Source organism: Haliotis rubra, unplaced genomic scaffold (assembly GCF_003918875.1).
Source record: "Haliotis rubra isolate DU_JTF1 unplaced genomic scaffold, ASM391887v1 Scf247, whole genome shotgun sequence".
Classification (NCBI taxonomy): Eukaryota; Metazoa; Mollusca; class Gastropoda; order Lepetellida; family Haliotidae; genus Haliotis; species Haliotis rubra.
The window spans coordinates 314,125-342,007 of NW_025766525.1; the positions used below are offsets into that span (position 1 = coordinate 314,125).

Here is a 27,883-nt window from a genome sequence, read left to right on the forward strand (position 1 = left end):
CAATATTACCAATATGACAGCGAGACACAAACCATTCCAGTCATACTACCCCGTGTTCGACTCAAGTAGAAGGGAGACTTAATGATAACACTGTGAGGATGTACCACAGCATCCTGCTTACAACCCTACACATATACTCAGCCTATCAGGGGTCGGAACCAGTGATTATCCTACATAATCTAAGGTACCATATCTCCTTTCCACACCCATTGTTTCATTTGAGCCTGATGCTAATAACATCCATCTGATCAAATCACTCACATTTCTTGGACATTGTATATAAGGAGGTGGTTACTTCCAGAGCAAGGCCTGGCGGTTCAGGGTACTGTAGCATGGAGGTGTGATTCCCGGGACTTACAGAGCAAGGCCTGGCGGTTCAGGGTGCTGTAACATGGAGGTGTGATTCCCGGGACTTACAGAGCAAGGCCTGGCGGTTCAGGGTGCTGTAACATGGAGATGTGATTCCCGGGACTTACAGAGCAAGGCCTGGCGGTTCAGGGTGCTGTTACATGGAGGTGTGATTCCCGGGACTACCCAGGATGGAGGTACAGATGTTGCCTCGTCAGCAGAGACCATCGTCACCCGAACACACACTGTTTAAATAAGTTTCCATGTCTGACACACAGTGACGCTGCCATGGAGATACTCCTAATGAGGATGGCCAATGGCCGAGTGTGTTAGTGGTCAGCTATACGACAGATTCATAAGGGTGATACCTGGTTGTATACACAGAAGTCTTGAAGTGATTCCACTGTTCATCAGTAGAGTTTACGGCAAATAATTAACATCTGATCATTCACAAATATTTGAAAGATATTCCAGATAGGTGTGCTGACTATATAGTGTACGTAGTTGTATGATATAACTATAGAACAATACATCCATGCTTCATCCATACTGCTTAGTTGTACCCAATACCTAACCAGTCACATATCTGTGGCTTTACAGACTGAACTGATCACCACTAACATTTGATCTAATTGAATCATTACATGAATAGCTGGAAGATCTGTCGTGAAGCAATATGAACTCTCTTGCCATAATCTGATCACTAGCCTCCTGTTGATTTCAGTCTACCTTTCAAACCTTTCAACTGTTCAGTAAAAGTGAAAACTTTCTGTTCTCTCTTGTTTAATTAAAGTTAATGTTTGTAAACACAATATTCATCATTAGTCATGCTGTGGAAATCCTTGCATCACATATAACCAGAAAGCAGACAGATACACAAGTATCCATCCTCTGGAGTTGAATGAAATTAATGTCCTAACAAGTGCTCCAAGGTCTTCTTGATCTGAAATACTTGCAGGGGATGTGTATATTTATACTACCCATTAAAAGTTTAAACTCACTTAAAGCACTCACCATATGTTAAGTATATATATATATATATACTTAACATATGGTGAGTGCTTTAAGTGATGTATATGAATTTCTCCACTAACTTGGGTGAACCAACTGCAAACCTTATGCAGATGAATTGCACGAGGATCATGCATCAAATTGCTGAAAAGCATGTGTACATATAGAGCATGTGAACAGCAGCGTTTAGGTGTAAAGTTTTGTTAAGAATTCGCCAATTTTCACTGAGTTTCATCATTTATTTAACTCATAACAATAATCTTTTCAACGTTACGAATTTGTTTTCCAATACATCAGTTCATGTGTAAACAGTACCTTTAAACAGTATGGAATATTTTGCAAAATCTAGTCAAGAACAGTTGACTGTAAGTGGCTACATTTAGGCTAGTGAGTGTAAACTTTTGATGGGTAGTATATATCAGAGAAGCTGTGGAAGGCAAGAACAAGCACCCCTATTGTTTCAAGCATCACTAGCATGTCGTCAGCTGAAGATGTGCTGGTCACTGTAATATCAGCACATGTCAATGGTTAAAATATACATGTGACTAAATTTAATGCTTTGGACCTCATTTTCAGGAAACAGTTCTTTTAATTGATCATTTCTAACGGGCGGAGGGGAATGAAAATGTAACCATTTGTAACTCTGCTCTAGTTGCATGCTCAACTAAGGGGTTAGGGTAAGCTTATCCGTAGAACAAGAACTTGTCTGGCCCTCACAGTAAGGTGTTAGGGTAAGCTTATCCGTAGAACAAGAACTTGTCTGGCCCTCACAGAGCAAACCATTACAGTCAGTAGTTGAACGACACACTCATGAAACAAATCAGTAGTGGAAATTAAACCAGGGTAGCAACACATCCATGTTGATGCTCATATAGAAAACAAACCCCTCTTTGAGACCAGTGGGCTTGCCAACTGAAATAATTCAGCCTCGGTCAGCAGTAGGAAAATAAAGTACATGAGGTCCAGTGAGTTTAGTTTCTTCTCACTGGTCACGGTTTAGATATTCTGTTCATACAAGCAAAACATTATCAACAGTATGAACATCAACAAATATGGCATTAGTCCTGGGGAACACTTTACCCAGACAATAAAACATGACGCTGTTTATCTACTTCTGACATCTTGGAGCACAACTGTGACCCATCCTAACCATATATAGACAGTGCCGTGTACCAAGCAAGCAGAGCTGGTGTGTCCAGAGAAAACATCTCACAGTTACTGATGTTCTCACATCTAGAAAGTAAATAGTATTGAAACAACCAAAAGTATATTATTGACATTGAAAGAATGTACACAATAGGAGAAAGCATACTTCGTCCAACACCCTTGTCACTCTGCAGTCACAACAAGCCTTCCTAACACTCACATTACGGTCATTTTGACAGACATTTTATCTTCTTGTGTATCTTATCATGTTCAACAAATCAGGCGTTTATCTTAAGATGTATTCAAGGATTTAAGGTACAATAACTAGAAGCAGACTTTTGGTCCAGTGGAAAATCATGAGATCTCACAGAATCAGTTTTAAATGCAACAAAATGTGCATCTGACTACGTCTTACTTGTCAGTGTTACTTAAATCAGTTCTTCACTGCCCAAACCTGACTGAGAGCCAAGCATTATTTCTGGTATAAAAGCAGTATTGTTGTGTTGTAGCAAGCAGGACCAGTGTGAGGATCTCTCTTCCCCAATCAATCCAACACTACACAGTGTCAGATCACAACACAACTTCCTTCAGAAACAAATATGACAAACAAGATCACCTATGATCACAATCCTGACATTTTGAAAAATTGTTCAATTAATGGAGAGTGTGCCTTCAAACACAAGCTAGCCATAACCAACTAAAAAAATGATTCATGTTAAAAATGATATGTGAACTTCTGACACATTCCCTGGGGAAATGCTGACATCTACTTGGTTGTCATGGTAACCAGGTCATGACACATAATGCTAGGTGATCAGGTAGGTCTACAGTTGACAGGCTGCTCGCCTCGTTCCGAGTCATCTTCGTCTACATCAAGGAATCCAGTGATACGATAACCCATATTCATGAGCATCACTTCAAGAGGATCTGCATTCATCCGCTTCTGATTGGCTGATGCAGCATCATCAGAGTTGTCAATTTCACGTTCATTTTTACTGCCATCCTTAAAAGAAGTGAAAATTCTTATCAGCACCACTGAATTCTCAAATTGATATTTAGTGTTAGTGGATGGGTAGATATTGTTTTACACTAAGTCAGCATTACTCCATCACAATCAAATAACACAGTAAGATGCAGGTATCACACGTTCCTTGTCTTAGTCTGCTTGTACAATTTGTACACAATCAACAGGATCAACTTCTTTATATTGTACCATTTTCTGTGATGCTTTGTTTTCCCACCTTTCTTATTGTTATCACATGATCATATGTACATGTATCTTGTCTATAAACTAGTGTACCCAATCATTCCCCCATATGCTTGAAAACGGTATAAGAATCTATACCGAAACGTCGCCATTGCCACAGTAAAGAAGTTGATCATCATAAAGTTTGTCATCTCTTTTTTCTGTGTAAATGAAACAATATATCACATGATCAGATGACTGAATTTAGGTGCACGACAACCTAACACACTCCTCCCCTCTGTAAGCACTCCTACTCTATGATCATTATAAGTCAAGTGTGTATAATGAAAGTTGTGGATGTATGGATGAACAGGACCCGAAAACACTTTCCAAACTGTTTTCACCAAACTGGCATATAATTCTCACTCCTCTTTGGAAACCAAACCAGAAAATCCTCACGGTAATTACCTCTGCTTTAGGACTCCAGAGTCGAACTACAGGATCAATGCCACTGGTTGCTAGGAGACATGAGTTTGGATGGGGTTGTAGACAGTTAACAATAGAGTCATCTCCCCTTAGCACCCTCACAATGTTGGTTGTCTCCTTCTCCCAGATGAAGAAGGATCCATCGTCTGATCCAGCCACAATGTACTGCCCGTTGCTGTAAGAGTTCCAGGAATCAAACAACATGTGTAAATACAAGGCTGTAACTGCCATACAGCAATGTCTGGACTGATATCCTAGTGAGTGGGAACGAAGGATGATACAGGTGTAACTGCCATACAGCAATGTCTGGACTGATATCCTAGTGAGTGGGAACGAAGGATGATACAGGTGTAACTGCCATACAGCAATGTCTGGACTGATATCCTAGTGAGTGGGAACGAAGGATGATACAGGTGTAACTGCCATACAGTAATGTCTGGACTGATATCCTAGTGAGTGGGAACGAAGGATGATACAGGTGTAACTGCCATACAGCAGTGTCTGGACTGATATCCTAGTGAGCGGGAACGAAGGATGATACAGGTGTAACTGCCATACAGTTATGTCTGGACTGATATCCTAGTGAGTGGGAACGAAGGATGATACAGGTGTAACTGCCATACAGTTATGTCTGGACTGATATCCTAGTGAGTGGGAACGAAGGATGATACAGGTGTAACTGCCATACAGCAGTGTCTGGACTGATATCCTAGTGAGTGGGAACGAAGGATGATACAGGTGTAACTGCCATACAGGAATGTCTGGACTGATATCCTAGTGAGTGGGAACGAAGGATGATACAGGTGTAACTGCCATACAGGAATGTCTGGACTGATATCCTAGTGTGTGGGAACGAAGGATGATACAGGTGTAACTGCCATACAGCAATGTCTGGACTGATATCCTAGTGAGTGGGTGGGGCGATACAAGATGATGCCATACAGATGATACAGGTGTAACCCGCCATTATGTCTGACTGATATCCTAGTGAGTGGGAGCGAAGGATGATACAGGTGTGCCATACAGCAATGTCTGGACTGATATCCTAGTGAGTGGGAACGAAGGATGATACAGGTGTAACTGCCATACAGCAATGTCTGGACTGATATCCTAGTGAGTGGGAACGAAGGATGATACAGGTGTAACTGCCATACAGCAATGTCTGGACTGATATCCTAGTGAGTGGGAACGAAGGATGATACAGGTGTAACTGCCATACAGCAATGTCTGGACTGACTGATATCCTACAGCAATGTCTGGACTGATATCCTAGTGAGTGGGAATGAAGGATGATACAGGTGTAACTGCCATACAGTAATGTCTGGACTGATATCCTAGTGAGTGGGAATGAAGGATGATACAGGTATTCTGTTTGTTGACTTACTTACAGGCCAGCAAAAGTCGGCCATTCACAACAACAGAGTCTGCTTGCTAGAAGATATACAGTAAGTGCATCAGTGTATGCTACCATGCTTCTGTGTTCGTGTTTAGAAGTCCCAAACTATTTACTGCTGATCTTTAAGTCAGTGGCTGCAGTGGAGCAGCTTGACACATTTATCAATCACATCTCAACTCAATCACAAAACACAAATAGAACTATTACCTGTACTATAAGAGGAACAAGCTGCTGCTTGTCATATGTCATGAACCAAAATATAACAAAAATAATCAAGGGCACCAGTTCAACCCTAAGATTACAAATATAGGAACGAACTATGAATAAGTTCATGGTCATTTCTAAACTCACCTGCCGAAGAAATTTGCCTCCTTGATGTCAGTTGTTGTGTTACAATGTCCACAAAAACGGAACTCATAGTCACAGGCGGTGTCTCGGAGGATCTTCTCCTGGTCTGAGATGACCGGTGTGCCGCGCCGGTTCCCGCCCTCGTCCCCCTTCCCACTCTCCTTCTCCTCACCTGTAGATCAGTGCAGGTATATACCTTCAACATGACTAAGCACTTGTTCACAAATTACAGGGACGGTGGGGTAGCCTGGTGGTTAAAGCGTTCGCTCGTCACGCCGAAGACCCGGGTTCGATTCCCCACATGGGCACAATGTGTGAAGCTCATTTCTGGTGTCCCCCGCCGTGATATTGCTGGAATATTGCTAAAAGCGGCGTAAAACCAAACTCACTCACTCACTCACTCACAAATTACAACTTTCCTTTACTTTTAACTCCTCCCATGAACATAATGTACTGATACATGTAACTAATGTTCTGTACATACACATGACATACTGACAATACACACTCTCACCATAAATAGCATTTTGCCTCTGCTGGATTTAGATAGATTTATAGGAAGATATTTCACCATAATAAACAGTGCTTGCACATCATCTTAAGAATTGACTTCTATATTATGAAATCATTCCTTACAAATAACTACGTCAACAATTATACCCTGGCAGATTGTTTCTATAATCATTAACACACAAGGCTGTAGAAACCAGGATGGAATCAATGACATCACTTCGATATATCACAAGCCCCACCCAGTCTATTGTCAGCCAATCAGGAGATAGCAGCCTAATAGTGGACATGCCCTAGTTGGTTTTGGTATGAGTGAGTGAGTGAGTTTAGCTTTACACTGGACTCCACAATATTCCAGCTATATTGCAGCAGTTTGTAAATAATCGAGTCTGGATCAGACAATCCAGTGATCAACAGCATGAGCATCAATCTACGCAACTGGGATACAATGACATGTGTCACCCAAGTCAGCGAGCCTGACCACCTGATCCCGTTAGTCACCTCTTACGACAAGCATGGGTCACTGAAGATCAATTCCAACCCGGACCTTCACGAGTTTTGGGTATGAAACATAAATGCAAACATAATGGCTTGTTAGCCAATCAAATGTCATGGAGTAACCTGTAATGTATATATTTCAGTACAACTGTACCTGGATCTGTCCATGAGAATATGGCTGCCTTTATGTCTCTGTCCAGGGCTTCACATGCGTGGCTCTTGGCATAGTCAGGAAACTTGGACTTGAAGTGTTTCAGACACTCATGTGCCTCCTGCGGCCATGCCAGCTCATACAGACATCGGGCCAGACGGAAGTGTGCCTTCAGATGGTTTGAGTCTAGACGTAAGGCACTGTGGCAGTCTCGCATGGCTGCATATAGGTCTCCGTCCCTGGAAACATGGCCGAGGAATAGAGATATACACAAATACAGAGAAACAACAATGGCTCCTAGATATTTCCACAGAATATTTCTGCTGTTCATTCCTTCAGCCAGTTAGAACAATGTCTCAAGCCACATCTTCCATACTTGGTGAGCAAAAACTTCCCCGACCCATACCAAAATACAACAAGTGTTTGCCACTAATATGGCAATGTACCCCGCCGCTAAAGAAGAATGAAATATTTATAACATATTTACTAGTTTTTATTTTTGGGTCACATACAAGATTCCTAAAATGACTGGTGTCTGCATAATTACTCAATGTAGGCTGTCAAAGATTGAAGACATTGGGTGCAATGTTTTATGAGATATCGCATTTGAAAATAAGGTCAAGGTCACCCAAATCGACTTGTGTCTGCGTATACCCCAAATGCAGGCTGTTACCAAATTCGAATATATCGGGTACAACAGTTCATGAGATATCACGTTAACAAGAATCTGGACGTACGTACGTACAGACACAGCTGAACACACAGTCCCCCTTTACACGTTGCAGCAGGGGGAAATTAACCAAAAAAGGGCTTTATGTCATTCAGTTTTACAGTGCCAAAATTGCTGGTAACTGCAAAATGGGAAACAATACACTCTCACTGTCTGAGTATATATTGCCAGACATATTACTTAAAACTTGATCAAACCTTCTAACAAACCACAAATTACTCAGCATGTAATTCAATCAATACAAATAGTAAAACTTGAAACAATTTGTTTAAACTTCTCTTACATTGCATTTGAAATGCAAGCAACCATACTGACTGGTTTTCTGTTACTAAATGGCATCATATGAAAACAACTATGGCATGACATGATCAGGGAGCCGATTTCACCAAAACTATACTTTCACTAACTAACACAAATGTTTGAAGAGCAGACCACAACATAACTGAATAAGGACAAAACATACATAAGCACCCCTGACCAGCTATTGTACAGCAAATAATTCTGCTGCCACCTGAAGGGTTGAACTTGTCCGCCAGTCAAAAGTAGAACCAGAATAAAATACTTCAAGACTATTTAAATATGACAACCATAATGTTGATGTGCCTGTAATCAGGCCGAGTTATCTCCCCTGTTGCAACATCCCTTCCATCAAGGAATACCCCATAGTGTAGGAGCAGATACACACCACTTCCTCTTCATGTATGCTGCGGCCCGGTTGCCATACAGAACTGGCCCGTGGGGGGCTCGGGCAATGGCCTGGTTGTACAACATGATAGCCTTCGTATACTGTTCCTTCTCAAAACAACTATTAGCTCGTTTCTTGAGGGTCTCCACCAGTGGGCCCAGGTTCTTGGTGTCAGCTTTGTGTCTGCAATTGTCATGTATTAAGGTAAGGTATGTGATATTCATTGTCAAGTACAGTCAAGCCCCTCTAATCTAACATTTGCATAATACACTGATCCTAACTACATTTCACATGTATTCCACTAATTTTATGTTGATTACCATAATTAAAATACTGAAATCATGTATAAATTTTAAAATTTTAATCAGGAATTGTTTATAACTTTTCCTTTCTCACTAAATCACTGATACACTTATCCCATGGTTGGATGGTGGGCCACAGATCACCCTAGTCTGTGAAATACAACAACAGTGAGAACGTGTAATGGGTTGTTTCAGAAATCACTTCGCAACACTTGACTTTACTCCCAAAGACTGGGCGATCCCGACCACCATGATTCCAGACTGTGTCATTACCAAAATGACAATGACACAGCTCAGAGACAGGAAGTATTGCTCCGCTTTGATTTCCAGCACGCCCAAGAATAGAAAGACCTTTCAGTCCTCAGACCTAGATGGCCAGTTCTTCAATACTGCACAAACGCATAGAGGTGACAAGTGGAGAATCTCAGTAATCTCTCCCTTCATGCATGTGGTTATGGATCACCCCAGTCATTACGGTTGGCTTGCCTCAGAGCCATTAGACTTTACAGCCTGTGATGATACCAGTGTCATGGCTGCACTTAGACACAACAGTAGAACACTAAGGGAGGTTGAACCCTTGAAAGGTGAGGTGAGGTGAATTGGGTTTAACGTCCTGCTTGAGAATATTTCGCTCATATGACGACGTGCATGCGTGTGTATGTGTATGTGCGGCTGCTTGTACTAGTCCAGACTGAAGCTGGTTTTATAGTGCTAGCCCACTGAGATACCACGCCGCAGTGAAGCATGAATTCCCCACTCAGACACATTATACTGACTCCGAGCCGACCAGTTGTACCCATTAATGCTGAGCGCCAGGCAGGGACCACCACCACCCTTGTAAGACAAGCCAATCAACGATAGTCATCATTCTTTATAGTAATCTACAAATGGTCTTCACAGTAGCTCTGGGTAAATATGTCTATCTGTGTCGCCAGGCTGTCCGTTGCTGTTGAGCCAGGACGAAAGGAGTTTTGGGTGGATATTTTAGACATCCGATACTGATACGTCCTGTAGATGGAACCTACCTCTTTATTGTTTTGGGCATGGCATCATCACTGTCTCTGGCTGCTACACAGGCCGCTGAAGATGTCAACACCGAATGCTTGGTTACACCGTTCGTCACGCCGTTGGTGGTGGTTCCATTTCGATGTAAGCTGAATCCGTTGGTGTGGGAACATGCTGCTGCTGCTGCTGCTTCTAGAACACGGAGGTACGAGGATGTGAACCGTACGAGGATGTGAACCGCACGAGGATGTGAACCCGTGAGGATGTGAACCGTACGAGGATGTGAACATACATCAGAGGTGACAGTGAATACGTCAGTGTATCCATACAATGTAGGCCCGCTGTTACAGATGCTCATGACATTTAATTTGGGGTAAAGGACAACTATTTTCTTACAGGCAAGTGTACACTTTAAAAGCCCATATGTTACCATTAAACCCTTTTCATAATGTTGCTGATAAACGAGTATATTTCAATAAGCTCAGTGTGATCAGTCCCACCTTTGACTACTCCATTAGGTGAGAGGAAGTTCGTCAGGTCAAACTTCTGTGCCTGCCTCTTCCTGTTGACATCAAACAGGTAGATCTGCTCCCCTCCAAGATTGACCAGGAGCTCGGCGCCATCAGGACTGAATGTGACGTACGTTGCAGCCAGTGTGCGGTATTTCTTCTTGTAGTCAGACTGCTTCTGGGGTAAATGACCTGAAAACAAGAAACGAAAATAGTTCATTTTGGAACTATCTTTGTCAATGAACACTGTGTGCTTGCAAGTGGCGTAAATGAACTTTTGATCCACAAAATTTTAACATCCAAACATTTTGGTTTTCAGCAAAACAGCAAAACCAAAACGCCATAACATCCAAATGAAAATCCACAATTCTTAGTGAATATTGTATGGAAGCGTATATAGGACGCCATGGAGGTGTATACAGGAAGCCATGGAAGTGTGTATAGGAAGCCACGTGAGTGTGTATAGAAAGCTATGGAATTGTGAATAGGAAGCTATGGAAGTGTGTATAGGAGGCCATGTGAGTGTGTATAGGAAGCCATGGAAGTGTGTATAGGAAGCCATGGAAGTGGAAATAGGAGGTTATGAAAGTGGATATAGGACTGTTTGACTGACTGACTGAGTTTGGTTTTACGCCGTTTTTAGCAATATTCCAGCAATATCACGTCGGGGGACACCAGAAATGGGCTGCACAAATTGTACCCATGTGGGGAATCGAACCCGGGCCTTCGGCGTGACGAGCGAACGCTTTAACCACTAGGTTACCCCACCGCCCGTGGATATAGGAAGCCATGGAAGTGGATATAGGAAGCCATGGAGGTGGAAATAGGAAGCCATGGAAGTGGATACAGGAAGCCATGGAAGTGGATATAGGAAGCCATGGAAGTGGAAATAAGAAGCCATGGAGTGTGTACAGGAAGCCATGGAAGTGGATGTAGGAAGCCATGGAAGTGGATATAGGAAGCCATGGAAGTAGAAATAGGAGACCATGAAAGTGGATATAGGAAGGGAAGCCATGGAGACCATGAGAAGTGGATATAGGAAGCCATGGAAGTGGAAATAGAAGCCATGGAAGTGGATATAGGAAGCCATGGAAGTGGAGATAGGAAGCCATGGAAGTGGAGATAGGAAGCCATGGAAGTGGAAATAGGAAGCCATGGAAGTGGAAATAGGAGGCAATGGAAGTGGATATAGGAAGCCAATGTGGTGTATATACTTGGTTATGCTTGAGGCCTTAGTAGTGTAAATAGGAAGTCAAAGTAGCGTATACAAGTCAAATTACTGTATATAGTAGAGTATAACTCTTGATGTATAAATAGGAAACCAGGTGGTGTAAATGCCATGGTGGTGTTTATAGGAAGCCACAGTGAAGTAGAATGGTGTAGAAGAAGCTATAGTGGTGTATACAGGAAGCTAAGGTGGTGTATATAAGAAGCTAGGGTGGTGTATATAGGAAACTAGGGTGGTGTATGCAGGAAACTAGGGTGGTGTATATAGTGAATGGGAAGCTATAGTGGTGGATATAGGAAGCAATGGTGGTGTATAAAGAAAGATACAGAGGAGTATACAGGAAGCCATGGTGGTATATACAGGAAGCTTTAGTTGAGTATCCAGGAAGCCATGGTGGTGTATATAGGGAGACACAGTGGAGTAGATAGGAAGCTATAGTGGTGTGTATAGGAAGCCAGGTGATGTACCTGCGACGTAAAAGCTGACGCAGCCAGGAGGCAGGGTGTAGTCTTCCCCATCCATCAGCTCCAGGTGAGGATGCTCCCATGGGAATCTGTAATCAAATGGTGAATTAGAGAGACCCCTTGTACTCCCAGGCATCACATCATGTTACTGGCTGCAAGATTTATCATGACAATAAGGTTTACCTACTGATTTAATACCCAGGGGACAGAGGAAGCGTGCAACCACTGTTACCGATGAAGTGGCGTATGTACTCACCTGTTGTTGAAGTCTCCAGGGAACTTCATGCTGCGGCAGGTGAGCATGCGTCTGTCGTACACCCTCACATACGGGTCATTGGCCCCGACCGCTATAAGTTCCGGGCGCAGCTGGTTGATAGAGATACACTTTGCCTCAGCATACTCTCCCATGTGAGCAAGGAGGTTGATGAGGACATTCCGTGGGTTGTTTTGACTCGACTCAGGGCTGCGGAGGTCAAACTGCCTGTAAATGTCAAGAGAAACATTAAGGACAGTGTTACTGTCAAGTATAAGCAGGCTATAATCTAGAATTCACTACTTGGCAGGCAAAGTCGGCATCAGTATTTCTTTAAAGGTGCTGTCTTAACATGTTGCCTGCTTAGATTAACTGACTAGCCCAGCCTAGCTTCAAACTGGCAATACAAAAGCGTCATGGCTCTTATAGTAATCAAAAACAGAGCCCCCAGTAGAGGCTTCCTACTCATCAAAACACATGACACTGCCATCAACATAACGATGCCATCCACGGCCACCATAATTAGTATCTCACATAACGATGCCATCCACGGCCACCATAATCAGTATCTCACATAACGATGCCATCCCACCATAATCACATACTATGCCATCCACGGCCACCATAATCAGTAACTCATATAACGATGCCATCCACGGCCACCATAATCAGTAACTCACATAACGATGCCATCCACGGCCACCATAATCAGTAACTCACATAACGATGCCATCCACGGCCACCATAATCAGTATCTCACATAATGATGCCATCCACGGCCACCATAATCAGTAACTCACATAACGATGCCATCCACGGCCACCATAATCAGTGCCATCCACGCCACCATAATCAGTAACTCACATAACGATGCCATCCACGGCCACCATAATCAGTATCTCACATAACGATGCCATCCACGCCACCATAATCAGTATCTCACATAACGATGCCATCCACGGCCACCATAATCAGTATCTCTCTCACATAACGATGCCATCCACGGCCACCATAATCAGTAATCTAACTCACATAACGATGCCATCCACGGCCACCATAATCAGTATCTCACATAACGATGCCATCCACGGCCACCATAATCAGTAACTCACATAACGATGCCATCCACGGCCACCATAATCAGTATCTCACATAACGATGCCATCCACGGCCACCATAATCAGTAACTCACATAACGATGCCATCCACGGCCACCATAATCAGTATCTCACATAACGATGCCATCCACGGCCACCATAATCAGTATCTCACATAACGATGCCATCCACGCCACCATAATCAGTACTCATATATGATGCCATCCACGGCCACCATAATCAGTATCTCACATAATGATGCCATCCACGGCCACCATAATCAGTATCTCACATAACGATGCCATCCACGGCCACCATAATCAGTATCTCACATAACTATGCCATCCACGGCCACCATAATCAGTAACTCACATAACGATGCCATCCACGGCCACCATAATCAGTAACTCATATAACGATGCCATCCACGGCCACCATAATCAGTAACTCATATAACGATGCCATCCACGGCCACCATAATCAGTAACTCACATAATGATGCCATCCACGGCCACCATAATCAGTAACTCACATAACGATGCCATCCACGGCCACCATAATCAGTAACTCACATAACGATGCCATCCACGGCCACCATAATCAGTAACTCACATAACGATGCCATCCGGCCACCATAATCAGTAACTCCATGCCATCCACGGCCACCATAATCAGTAACTCACATAATGATGCCATCCTCACCATAACACCATAATCCATAGCGGCCATCCACGGCCACCATAATTAGTAACTCACATAACGATGCCATCCATGGCCACCATAATTTATACAAACCTTTATACAGAGAATTCATAACCTCTACAGGTTTGTATAATTCCTCTTGGGGTACATATAAGCATATGACAGACTCCCAAAGATATTAGGACCGCCTCCGTGGTGTAGTGGTTAGAGCGTCCGCCCGGAGAGCGGAAGGTCGCGGGTTCGATACCCGACCACGTCATACCAAAAGACGTTAAAATATGGTACTTGTTGGTCCCTGCCTGGCGTTCGGCATTAATGGGTACAACAAGGACTGGTCGGCTCGGAGTCAGTATAATGTGTCTGAGTGGGGTATTCATGCTTCACTGCGGCATGGTATCTCAGTGGGCTAGCACTATAAAACCAGCTTAAGTCTGGGCTAGTACAAGCAGCCGCACTCATACATATACACACGCATGCACGTCGTCATATGAGCGAAATATTCTCAAGCACGACGTTAAACCCAATCTCACTTCACCTCACCTCACCTCACCCAAAGATATTAGAGACGGGAGTGGCATTCTGTCTGGCAACAACTAAACCCGTGGTGGAGTGAAATCTACAACCCGATACGGAAATAGAAAACACACACTTACCGAGCCACCTGACCGCTGATGTCAATCAGGTGGGGGCATGGCTAGGGCGGGAACTAGAGAGCCCAAGCTTATACGTCAATTGGCTCAAACAATTATGACATAAAACCCCACCCCCGACCATTACAATCGAAAGGAATGTATGGGGACATGCCGAAACAACTCCCAACCCTAATATAGCCCCAACCAGAGAAGTGTGGCGAGAGGTATAAGGGTAGGGAAAGTGTAAAAATTTAAACGCTTAAAAGCCAAGCTAATAAGTACTGCAAACTAATGCTCGAATGCACCCCTCCTGTTTGGAAGAGGGCTTGCCGGGACCTCAATAAAACCCAGAGAAATTATTAGCCTCGCTAAAAACTTTCTGAGGAAATCGAACGAGTACAAACGCCATGCATTGTACGAGTGAAAAACAGGATAAAACACCCTCACCAAACACTCTCAGCGTGAGGAGGGTAAGTGTAGACCACCATCCCACAAAGTGCTGATTAACACAGACTCCCAAATACCGAAGTCTCGGGAAGAGGGAAAAAACTGTTAGCGTACAAAAATCCCCTGAATAGCGAAAAGCGTAGCCGAACATGTGTTGGCTCACTATTACACTAACCATGTCACGTGACATGCATCTCGAAGAGAGGCATACCAAACAGTGACCCGTGGGGGGTTCGTACCCAATTCCGTCGCAAGACGGGTTAATAGCATATGACTGGTTAAAGTGCTCAAAACCGGCCCCGCCCTCTTGCCTTTAAGTGAAGAGGACGTAAGGGACGTATATACACCCAAACCCGACCCAACCGGAAAGGGTGGTAAGGCTTATACGATGTAGTGATATGAACCATATCGACATTGAACACAGATCCGATACCAATGACCAGTTACTAACTTGGTCAGGGTGGTAGGACACTCTCCACTGGAGAGAACCGAAAGGCCAAACCGAGCACGATCCTTAGAATGCGTATCAAGTCGGTAATGGCGAATGAAGGCGTTCTGCCGGGTCCAAAGAGCGACAGAACCGATCTCTTCATTGAGCAGTGCCGCTGTGAATTGCCAACAAAGCGGCATCTGCCCTACCCAGTCTGCCTTCAACCCCTCGGGGGAAGGTAGACCTTTGCATTGTAACCGAACAATTACGGAAACGAGCCAACAACGAAAGTCCGCTTGCTTGCAGACTCCCCAGTCTGGGTACCCGTACGGATTCCTTTCGTTCGTTCGTCGTCACGGGTGAGCAATCAAAAGATTGGTCCCTGGTGTGGAAGGCTGGGTAAGGTGTGGAAGTTCGATATGAACAGTCACGTGGAAAGCAATATCGAACTGAGAGTGGTAGGTATCCAGGAGGCGAATACGGACATGATCAGTATAAAATACTGTCAGTGTCGGGTCAGTGGGTATCGCATGGATGTACCCCACCACAAGTAAAGCCGTCTTCCACGTCAACAAGTGAAGTGAGAGAGACGATATACTTGAAAAGTCAGGACCAGACAGCCAATTGAGAATAATTGGCAATTATAAGGTGGGCTGGGTCGCCGCCGAGGCGGTCGAACCCTGTTCATGCCAGCTACGCAGCGCTGTACGAGAGGGTGCTGCCTAGGCAGAGCACCATCGAACGAGGTGTGAAGCGAACACCACGAACGTCTATTCAACAGAACGACAGCATGAAAAGTGACGTGCTCTTGGCTGTAGGGGGTCCAGTGGGGCCCTGTAGGGGTGGTCTCACAAGACAAAACAAGTGTTTTGTTTTGTAAATATTTTATTGAAAAATATTCAAGTTACAACTGTCGTAGGATTTAAAATGGACATTTAAATGCCTATATGTACCCCAAGAAGGACTTCTTCTGAAAAAGAATAGTAACTCACAGAATGGTTCCATCCTCAGCCACCATAATCAGTAACTCACACAAAGGTGCCATCCACGGCCACCATATTCAGTAACTCACATAACGATGCCATCCACAGCCACCATAATCAGTAACTCACAGAATCGGTTCCATCCACTGCCACCATAATCAGTAACTCACACAAAGGTGCCATCCAGGGCTACCATAATCAGTAACTCACAGAACGGTTCCATCTTCAGCCACCATAATCGGTAACTCACATAACGATGCCATCCACAGCCACCATAATCAGTAACTCACACAAAGGTGCCATCCGCGGCTATGATAATCAGTAACTCACATAACGGTCCCATCCTCCGCAGCGCTCCAAAACATGAAGGGCACATTGGGTGCAGTGGCGATCCTCTTGACCCTCCCAGCATGGCAGCTGAACACTTGCGTTGTGTCCTTGAGGTTGAGGTCATGGACCCGAATCTTGCAGTCAGCTGCCCCAGTCACCACAATGGAGTCATTACAGTTGGGTAGGAACTGCACATCAAAAGTCAGTGTAAATCTCTCAAAGACAAGCAATTCAAATCTCTCACTGAAAACCAATTCAAATCTCACATCAATAACCAATTTAAATCTCTTACAACCAGTTCAAATCTTTCACTGATAACTAATCTGACAGAGATAGTATTTTCCTAATAACTTGTTCTCACCTTGACAGAGAAGATGTTTCCCTGATGACCTGTTCTCACTGTAGTCTGACTGCGATGATGGAACGGGTCCCAGATGATCACCTGAACATCATCCGAGCCACTTGCCAGTCGCCTGCAGACACAAATATTCTGATAGATCAACCTGTATCAACACTGAAATATGATTCATGATTTTCCTGAATTTGTTACACACTCGTAGCAAAGGTTATCTGTTGATAAATCTTGCATAATTGAATTTGAACACATCATGCAGCAATCAATCATGCATGTTTCAATCAGGTATTTGGTTTTGAAAAACTTTTGATTGACCAATAAAAACAGCATTTTCCAAATTCCTGATAGAATTATTTCTATATGAGGCTTAGTTATTAGTAAGTTTTTGATCAACAAACATAATGGTCGCTAAGATAGCACAGCATCTATTCTCAGGACTATGATGACAGCGTGTTGACCATTAGTGAGTGAGTGAGTGATTTTAGTTTTACCCTGCTTTTAGCAATATTCCAGCAATACCATGGTGGGGGACTCCAGAAATGGGCTTCACGCATTGTACCCATTTGGGGAATCGAACCTGGGTCTTCGGGGCAAATACTTTAACCTCCAGGTCACCCCACCGCCCTGTTGACCATTACAAACATGGAAACATTAATAACAATAAAATAGTATGAATAGAATCATGTAACAACCACACTTTACCGTGTCCATATTCTGAATGTTTTGGTTGGTACTTACGTGCCATCTTCATTCCACTCCAGGCAGTTCACACAGCCTTGGTGCCCCTACAACACCACAACACAATCACATGGCAAGTGCTTGCTGGGACCCTATAACTACTCACTATTACATAAAAGCAGGTACTTGCTGAACCCCCTATAACTATTCACTATATCAAAACTGCAGGTACTTGCTGGGACCCTCCAACTACTCACTATCACATAACAGCAAGTACTTGCTGGGACCATCCAACTACTCACTATGACATAACAGCAAGTATTTGCTGGGACCCTGCAACTACTCACTATGACATACCAGCAAGTATTTGCTGGGACCCTCCAACTACTCACTATTACATAACAGCAAGTACTTGCTGGGACCCTCCAACTACTCACTATGACATAACAGCAAGTACTTGCTGGGACCATCCAACTACTCACTATTACATAACAGCAAGTACTTGCTGGGACCATCCAACCACTCACTATGACATAACAGCAAGTACTTGCTGGGACCCTCCAACTACTCACTATGACATAACAGCAAGGACTTGCTGGGATCCTATAACTACTCACTATGACATAACAGCAGGTACTTGCTGGGACCCAATAACTACTCACTATTACATAAAAGCAGGTACTTGCTGGGACCCTCCAACTACTCACTATTACAAAACAACAGGTACTTGCTGGGACCCTCAAACTACTCACTATTACATAAAAGCAGGTACTTGCTGAACCCCCTATATATTCACTATTACAAAACAACAGGTACTTGCTGGGACCCTATAACTACTAACTATGACATAACAGCAGGTACTTGCTGGGACCCTCCAACTACTCACTATGACATAACAGCAAGTACTTGCTGGGACCCTCCAACTACTCACTATGACATAACAGCAGGTACTATACTCACTATGACATAACAGCAGGTACTTGCTGGGACCCTCCAACTACTCACTATGACATAACAGCAGGTAGTTGCTGGGACCCTCCAACTACTCACTATGACATAACAGCAAGTACTTACTGGGGCCCTCCAACTACTCACTATGACATAACAGCAAGTACTTGCTGGGACCATCCAACTACTCACTATTACATAATAGCAAGTACTTGCTGGGACCATCCAACTACTCACTATTACATAACAGCAAGTACTTGCTGGGACCCTCAACTACTCACTATGACATAACAGCAAGTACTTGCTGGGACCCTCCAACTACTCACTATGACATAACAGCAAGTATTTGCTGGGACCCTCCAACTACTCACTATGACATACCAGCAAGTACTTGCTGGGACCATCCAACTTCTCACTATTACACAACAGCAAGTACTTACTGGGGCCCTCCAACTACTCACTATGACATAACGGCAGGTACTTACTGGGGCCCTCCAACTACTCACTATTACATAACAGCAGGTACTTACTTGGGCCCTCCAACTACTCACTATTACAGAACAGCAGGTACTTACTGGGGTCCTCCAACTACTCACTATGACATAACAGCAAAAGTACAGGTTTGCTGGGACCATACTCAACTACTCACTATTACATAATAGCAACAAGTACTTACTGGGACCATCCAACTACTCACTATTACATAACAGCAAGTACTTGATGGGGACCTCCAACTACTCACTATGACATAACAGCAAGTACTTGCTGGGACCCTCCAACTACTCACTATGACATAACAGCAAGTACTTGCTGGGACCCTCCAACTACTCACAATGACATAACAGCAAGTACTTACTGGGGACATCCAACTACTCACTATGACATAACAGCAAGTACTTACTGGGGTCCTCCAACTACTCACTATTACAGAACAGCAGGTACTTCCTGGGGCCCTCCAACTACTCACTATGACATAACAGCAGGTACTTGCTGGGACCCTACAACTACTCACTATGACATAACAGCAAGTACTTACTGGGGACATCCAACTACTCACTATGACATAACAGCAAGTACTTACTGGGGTCCTCCAACTACTCACTATTACAGAACAGCAGGTACTTGCTGGGACCCTCCAACTACTCACTATGACATAACAGCAAGTACTTGCTGGGACCATCCAACTACTCACTATGACATAACAGCAGGTACTTTCTGGGACCCTCCAACTACTCACTATGACATAACAGCAAGTACTTGCTGGGACCCTCCAACTACTCACTATGACATAACAGCAAGGACTTGCTGGGATCCTATAACTACTCACTATGACATAACAGCAGGTACTTGCTGGGACCCAATAACTACTCACTATTACATAAAAGCAGGTACTTGCTGGGACCCTCCAACTACTCACTATTACAAAACAACAGGTACTTGCTGGGACCCTCAAACTACTCACTATTACATAAAAGCAGGTACTTGCTGAACCCCCTATATATTCACTATTACAAAACAACAGGTACTTGCTGGGACCCTATAACTACTCACTATGACATAACAGCAGGTACTTGCTGGGACCCTCCAACTACTCACTATGACATAACAGCAGGTAGTTGCTGGGGCCCTCCAACTACTCACTATGACATAACAGCAAGTACTTGCTGGGGCCCTCCAACTACTCACTATTACATAACAGCAGGTACTTGCTGGGGCCCTCCAACTACTCACTATGACATAACAGCAGGTACTTGCTGGGACCCTCCAACTACTCACTATTACATAACAGCAAGTACTTGCTGGGGCCCTCCAACTACTCACTATTACAGAACAGCAGGTACTTGCTGGGACCCTCTACTAACTACTCACTATGACATAACAGCAGGTACTTGCTGGGACCCTCCAACTACTCACTATGACATAACAGCAGGTAGTTGCTGGGGCCCTCCAAATACTCACTATGACATAACAGCAAGTACTTACTGGGGCCCTCCAACTACTCACTATGACATAACAGCAAGTACTTGCTGGGACCATCCAACTACTCACTATTACATAATAGCAAGTACTTGCTGGGACCATCCAACTACTCACTATTACATAACAGCAAGTACTTGCTGGGACCCTCAACTACTCACTATGACATAACAGCAAGTACTTGCTGGGACCCTCCAACTACTCACTATGACATAACAGCAAGTATTTGCTGGGACCCTCCAACTACTCACTATGACATAACAGCAAGTACTTGCTGGGACCATCCAACTACTCACTATTACATAACAGCAAGTACTTGCTGGGACCCTCAACTACTCACTATGACATAACAGCAAGTACTTGCTGGGACCCTCCAACTACTCACTATGACATAACAGCAAGTACTTGCTGGGACCCTCCAACTACTCACTATGACATACCAGCAAGTACTTGCAGGGACCATCCAACTTCTCACTATTACACAACAGCAAGTACTTACTGGGGCCCTCCAACTACTCACTATGACATAACAGCAAGTATTTGCTGGGACCCTCCAACTACTCACTATGACATAACAGCAAGTACTTGCTGGGACCCTCCAACTACTCACTATTACACAACAGCAAGTACTTGCTGGGACCATCCAACTACTCACTATGACATACCAGCAAGTACTTGTTGGGACCCTCCAACTACTCACTATGACATAACAGCAGGTACTTGCTGGGACCCTCCAACTACTCACTATGACATAACAGCAAGTACTTGCTGGGACCATCCAACTTCTCACTATTACACAACAGCAAGTACTTACTGGGGCCCTCCAACTACTCACTATGACATAACGGCAGGTACTTACTGGGGCCCTCCAACTACTCACCATTACATAACAGCAGGTACTTACTTGGGCCCTCCAACTACTCACTATTACAGAACAGCAGGTACTTACTGGGGTCCTCCAACTACTCACTATGACATAACAGCAGGTACTTGCTGGGACCATCCAACTACTCACTATGACATAATAGCAAGTACTTACTGGGACCATCCAACTACTCACTATTACATAACAGCAAGTACTTGCTGGGACCCTCCAACTACTCACTATGACATAACAGCAGGTACTTGCTGGGGCCCTCCAACTACTCACTATGACATAACAGCAGGTACTTGCTGGGGCCCTCCAACTACTCACTATTACATAACAGCAAGTACTTACTGGGACCATCCAACTACTCACTATTACATAACAGCAAGTACTTGATGGGACCCTCCAACTACTCACTATGACATAACAGCAAGTACTTGCTGGGACCATCCAACTACTCACTATGACATAACAGCAGGTACTTTCTGGGACCCTCCAACTACTCACTATGACATAACAGCAAGTACTTGCTGGGACCCTCCAACTACTCACTATGACATAACAGCAAGGACTTGCTGGGATCCTATAACTACTCACTATGACATAACAGCAGGTACTTGCTGGGACCCAATAACTACTCACTATTACATAAAAGCAGGTACTTGCTGGGACCCTCCAACTACTCACTATTACAAAACAACAGGTACTTGCTGGGACCCTCAAACTACTCACTATTACATAACAGCAGGTACTTGCTGGGACCCCCTAACTACTCACTATTACAAAACAACAGGTACTTGCTGGGACCCTCCAACTACTCACTATGACATAACAGCAGGTACTTGCTGGGACCCTCCAACTACTCACTATGACATAACAGCAGGTACTTGCTGGGACCCTCCAACTACTCACTATGACATAACAGCAAGTACTTGCTGGGGCCCTCCAACTACTCACTATGACATAACAGCAAGTACTTGCTGGGACCATCCAACTACTCACTATTACATAACAGCAAGTACTTGCTGGGACCATCCAACTACTCACTATTACATAACAGCAAGTACTTGCTGGGACCCTCAACTACTCACTATGACATAACAGCAAGTACTTGCTGGGACCCTCCAACTACTCACTATGACATAACAGCAAGTATTTGCTGGGACCCTCCAACTACTCACTATGACATAACAGCAAGTACTTGCTGGGACCTCAACTACTCACTATTACATAACAGCAAGTACTTGCTGGGACCATCCAACTACTCACTATGACATAACAGCAAGTACTTGCTGGGACCCTCCAACAACTCACTATGACATAACAGCAAGTACTTGCTGGGACCCTCCAACTACTCACTATGACATAACAGCAGGTACTTGCTGGGACCCTCCAACTACTCACTATGACATAACAGCAAGTACTTGCTGGGACCATCCAACTACTCACTATTACACAACAGCAAGTACTTGCTGGGGCCCTCCAACTACTCACTGCTATGACATAACAGCAGGTACTTACTGGGACCCTCCAACTACTCACTATTACATAACAGCAGGTACTTGCTTGGGACCCTCCAACTACTCACTATTACATAACAGCAGGTACTTGCTGGGACCCTCCAACTACTCACTATGACATAACAGCAGGTACTTGCTGGGACCCTCCAACTACTCACTATTACATAACAGCAAGTACTTGCTGGGACCCTCCAACTACTCACTATGACATAACAGCAAGTACTTGCTGGGGACCCTCAACTACTCACTATGACATAACAGCAAGTACTTGCTGGGACCATCAACTTCTCACTATTCCTGGGACCATCCAACTACTCACTATTACATAACAGCAAGTACTTGCTTGGACCCTCCAACTACTCACTATGACATAACAGCAGGTACTTGCTGGGGCCCTCCAACTACTCACTATGACATAACAGCAGGTAGTTGCTGGGGCCCTCCAACTACTCACTATTACATAACAGCAAGTACTTACTGGGACCATCCAACTACTCACTATTACATAACAGCAAGTACTTGATGGGGACCTCCAACTACTCACTATGACATAACAGCAAGTACTTGCTGGGGCTCTCCAACTACTCACAATGACATAACAGCAAGTACTTACTGGGGACATCCAACTACTCACTATGACATAACAGCAAGTACTTACTGGGGTCCTCCAACTACTCACTATTACATAACAGCAGGTACTTGCTGGGACCCTCCAACTACTCACTATGACATAACAGCAGGTACTTGCTGGGACCCTCCAACTACTCACTATGACATAACAGCAAGTACTTGCTGGGACCCTCCAACTACTCACTATGACATAACAGCAAGTACTTGCTGGGGCCCTCCAACTACTCACTATTACATAACAGCAGGTACTTGCTGGGACCCTCCAACTACTCACTATTACAGAACAGCAGGTACTTGCTGGGACCCTCCAACTACTCACTATGACATAACAGCAGGTACTTGCTGGGACCCTCCAACTACTCACTATGACATAACAGCAAGTACTTACTGGGGCCCTCCAACTACTCACTATTACATAACAGCAAGTACTTGCTGGGACCCTCCAACTACTCACTATTACATAACAGCAAGTACTTACTGGGGCTCTCAACTACTCACTATGACATAACAGCAGGTACTTGCTGGGACCCCTCCAACTACTCACTATTACATAACAGCAGGTACTTGCTGGGACCCTATAACTACTCACTATGACATAACAGCAAAGTACTTGCTGGAACCTCAACTACTCACTATGACATAACAGCAGGTACTTTCTGGGACCCTCCAACTACTCACTATGACATAACAGCAAGTACTTGCTGGGACCCTCCAACTACTCACTATTACATAACAGCAAGTACTTGCTGGGACCCTCCAACTACTCACTATGACATAACAGCAAGTACTTGCTGGGACCCTCCAACTACTCACTATGACATAACAGCAAGTACTTGCTGGGACCCTCCAACTACTCACTATGACATAACAGCAAGTACTTGCTGGGACCCTGCAACTACTCACTATGACATAACAGCAAGTACTTACTGGGGCCCTCCAACTACTCACTATGACATAACAGCAGGTAGTTGCTGGGACCCTCCAACTACTCACTATGATATAACAGCAGGTAGTTGCAATAAAATCAGCACAGTGCTCTAAACCTTAAGAAAATCACTTTAAGAGCATGATGAACTTTCATGGGTTGGTAATTATTAACAAAAACAAACATATCTTATTTGAGGATCTAGGATGATGAAAGCATACCTCTAATTCTTTTTCCAACCCAAGACGATTGATCAAATCTGGGGTGACCTGCAGAACACGTTGGAAACCTGTGTGCAGTTTCTCCTGAAAGAAAATTAAATCTAGTTACCTAACAACTTACATACTTAGACACATGTTACGAAAAGTAAAAAACAATTTGACACACATACTCCTCCTCGCCTTGTGTGTAGAAGAGAAGTACGAACAACTCTCAAGGAGGTGATTATACAAAATATGAATCTACCTGCATAAAACTTTCCAGTTGACTAAGAAGATACTTTGTGTATTTATGAATACAATATGGTGTAATACACCTGTATTTCCATCATGAAGACCCCACGACTGCAAATGTGGTCCAACAACAGTTGAAAAGATGCTGAAGTTGTACATATGATGTTGTTCTTTTGAGGAGTCATTATTTAAAAATTGACGTCATAAGCAGGAAATGGTGACAAATATTAGACTAGAAAGTATTTACACGTTTCATGTTAACATAGGTGAGTTATGAGAAGAGTTCCACCATTCCAGGAGTTTACAGCTTGAGACCATTACAAGAGTTTAATTTCACTGTATGCAGCCTAATGCTGTGAGAGTCAAAACACACAAAAATTGGGTTTTAGCTACTTTTAGTTCTTTGAAAAACATTTCCTAACTGAATTCACTAAACTAAGGGGAAGACCCATGTAAACCTGAACACAAGAAAATACCTGATGGAACAATTGATGAAATCATCGTCAGAAGGACTGTTCTTACTGATCTGAGAATCTACTGAAATCTACATGGAAGTTTGTCTGAGATCATTTTGTATATGAAGCATTAAATATTTAATTCACTGTCCATCGTATATTATGGTCTGTTTGCTTGGCATTTTAGAAGCTGATGAATACTAAGAAAGGTAGGATACTCTATGGATAACAACTTCTTTATTAGATTATGCTGCAACGTTTTGGCATAAATTCTAAATAAGAATCTATACCTAAATATTGCATCACAATATAATACAGAAGTGGTTATCTATAAAATATCATACTTTTCTTAGTATATTATGGTGTAAAAAAAAAAAGGTAACCTACCTGACAGGTGTCATTTCATATCAAATTAAAAAAATACATTAAAGTATGGTTCTTGGCGAGTGTGGCAGACTCCCATTACAGCATTTGTACATGTCAAGAGTGATTAAATTCTGGTGTAGACTTATACATATGCCACAAAATAGACTCCCACATCAATTTTATTTAATGTTAAGATCATTAGATAGCTTAGGCTATAATACCTGGGTAACAAAATTTCGACACATCCCATTTTAATATGAACTTGGTTATGCTTGCCTAAGCCAAGAAATTGGAAATGTGGAGTATTTTGTTTATCTATTCAAGCTAAGGCTAGGAGATAATTTAAAACAATCTTAGTATTCATCAATCTGTGAATCTCCTAAATGTATATTTTATAAGGAATTTAAAACTTTGTTATATGTTGAAAGATATTTGTGTTGTGATATCCCTATGCATTTATTCATTTAAGAATTGCTATATCAAGGTTTAGATTCAGTAATGTTAATACTGCGGTTGAATGTGGTAGGTATAATGAAATTGAATATAACGAAAGACTATGCCCATTTTGTAAAACCAGAGGTCAGCATTATATAGAAAATCAATATCATGTACTATATATTTGTAATGCCTATGATAAACTTAGAGCTAAATATATAACTAATATGTTTATTACTCTTTTGTAAATCTCTTGCAAAACAAAAATGATAATGTTACATACAAGTTGGCCTATACTTTTATCATGTACAGAAATTGATAAAATCCAGGAAGTAGAGTTGCAAAGTTAAACTGCACACCCACTAAATACATTGTCATCTGATTGTTTTATGCCTCTTTACTGAATAAACATTGTCTGTCTGCAAACTAGGTCTAAAGCAAATTGTGTTTAGCCATTATTTAATAAGAACACTAAAGCTTATTGTAAGTCAAACTAATCATTAGTTCATGCTGCTTGTGATCTAAAAGTTCAAGAGGTCTTTTACTATGATTGCTAAGATAATGCAGAAAAGTCAGTAACATTTTCATACCATGCACACCAAAAATATTCTGTCAATGTGGGTGTGTGGCAAGAAAGGAAGATGGCACTTTGGGTCTTAAATCGGTAAAGATAGATAACCTAAAGACTAATGACTTGAGCTGGAAAATCTCAGAAAGCTATCCATGTTTATGCACTAAATATTGTTGACAGATCCTTCTGTACAGATGCTGTCCACATCAAAGCACATAAGAAACAGAAAATCTGAAGGAAAACTCCTAGTAACATGAAATCATATGGTTACCTAAATGTATGCAACTGCAACTCAGCAGTTTCCCAACATCTCAAACAAAAAAGATGAAAAGGTCTTTGTGCATGACAGTAAATCCTTCATATCAACTATAGTTTTAAGTCGTTTTTACTCACATCAATTTCTCGTTGGAACTTCCTCTTGAGAGCCCAGGAAGTGTTCATAATGGTGTAATAGCCGTGAAAATGTCTCCGTTCACATCAGGTAAGAACTATTATTGCTTGTAACATTGTAGTTCACGTGGTAAATTGTTTGTAAACAAAACTACCTACGCATGAGTGATTGTGCGGCGCAGTCTGACGTTTCCTGTTAGGTGAAATAAAAAAGGTATTCCTACGTACTGAGTCTCGATTGACAGTATCTATCGACTACACATGAAAACAAAGACTAAACTTGTAAACAAATCCCAACACGACAACCTCCGTATGTTGATTACAGTCCGTCTAAAGAATCTGTATGAAACGTCAATCAAAACATTACAGAACAAAACCGGAAGTTGTAATTTAGTAAGCTATTCATTTATGGCTGTTGTTACAAAAGTAAAGTTTA

At 43.0% G+C, this 27,883-nt stretch overlaps 1 protein-coding gene across 2 annotated transcripts; it reads right to left on the reverse strand.

The window, feature by feature from the left end:
* Positions 1-1,693: 1,693 nt before the first annotated feature.
* Positions 1,694-27,844, reverse strand: LOC124279135 (WD and tetratricopeptide repeats protein 1-like). Of its 2 annotated transcripts, none has more exons than XM_046714927.1 (14): positions 27,451-27,844; positions 25,000-25,083; positions 17,971-18,017; positions 17,239-17,350; positions 16,878-17,065; positions 12,260-12,484; positions 12,007-12,092; positions 10,303-10,503; positions 9,823-9,988; positions 8,496-8,678; positions 7,084-7,319; positions 5,925-6,093; positions 4,160-4,352; positions 1,694-3,508 (listed from the first exon to the last, which is right to left on the reverse strand). In XM_046714927.1, the coding sequence occupies exons 1-14, from the start codon at positions 27,496-27,498 to the stop codon at positions 3,320-3,322; spliced, it is 2,127 nt and encodes a 708-aa protein (XP_046570883.1). In that variant the 5' UTR covers positions 27,499-27,844; the 3' UTR covers positions 1,694-3,319. The 2 variants fall into 2 exon arrangements, with proteins under 2 accessions (XP_046570883.1, XP_046570882.1); XM_046714926.1 differs by having other exon boundaries at positions 9,823-9,994.
* Positions 27,845-27,883: the final 39 nt, after the last annotated feature.

What these genes read in the sequence shown, in the direction of transcription:
- LOC124279135 (XM_046714926.1), bottom strand. Translation starts at nt 27,498, where the DNA reads ATGAACACTTCCTGGGCTCTCAAGAGGAAGTTCCAACGAGAAATTGAT. An exon ending in GAAACATCTTCTCTGTCAAG is followed by an intron (nt 17,066 to 17,238) that starts GTGAGAACAAGT and finishes TTTGATGTGCAG; the next exon opens with TTCCTACCCAACTGTAATGA. An exon ending in ACCTAATGGAGTAGTCAAAG is followed by an intron (nt 9,995 to 10,302) that starts GTGGGACTGATC and finishes TCCGTGTTCTAG; the next exon opens with AAGCAGCAGCAGCAGCAGCA.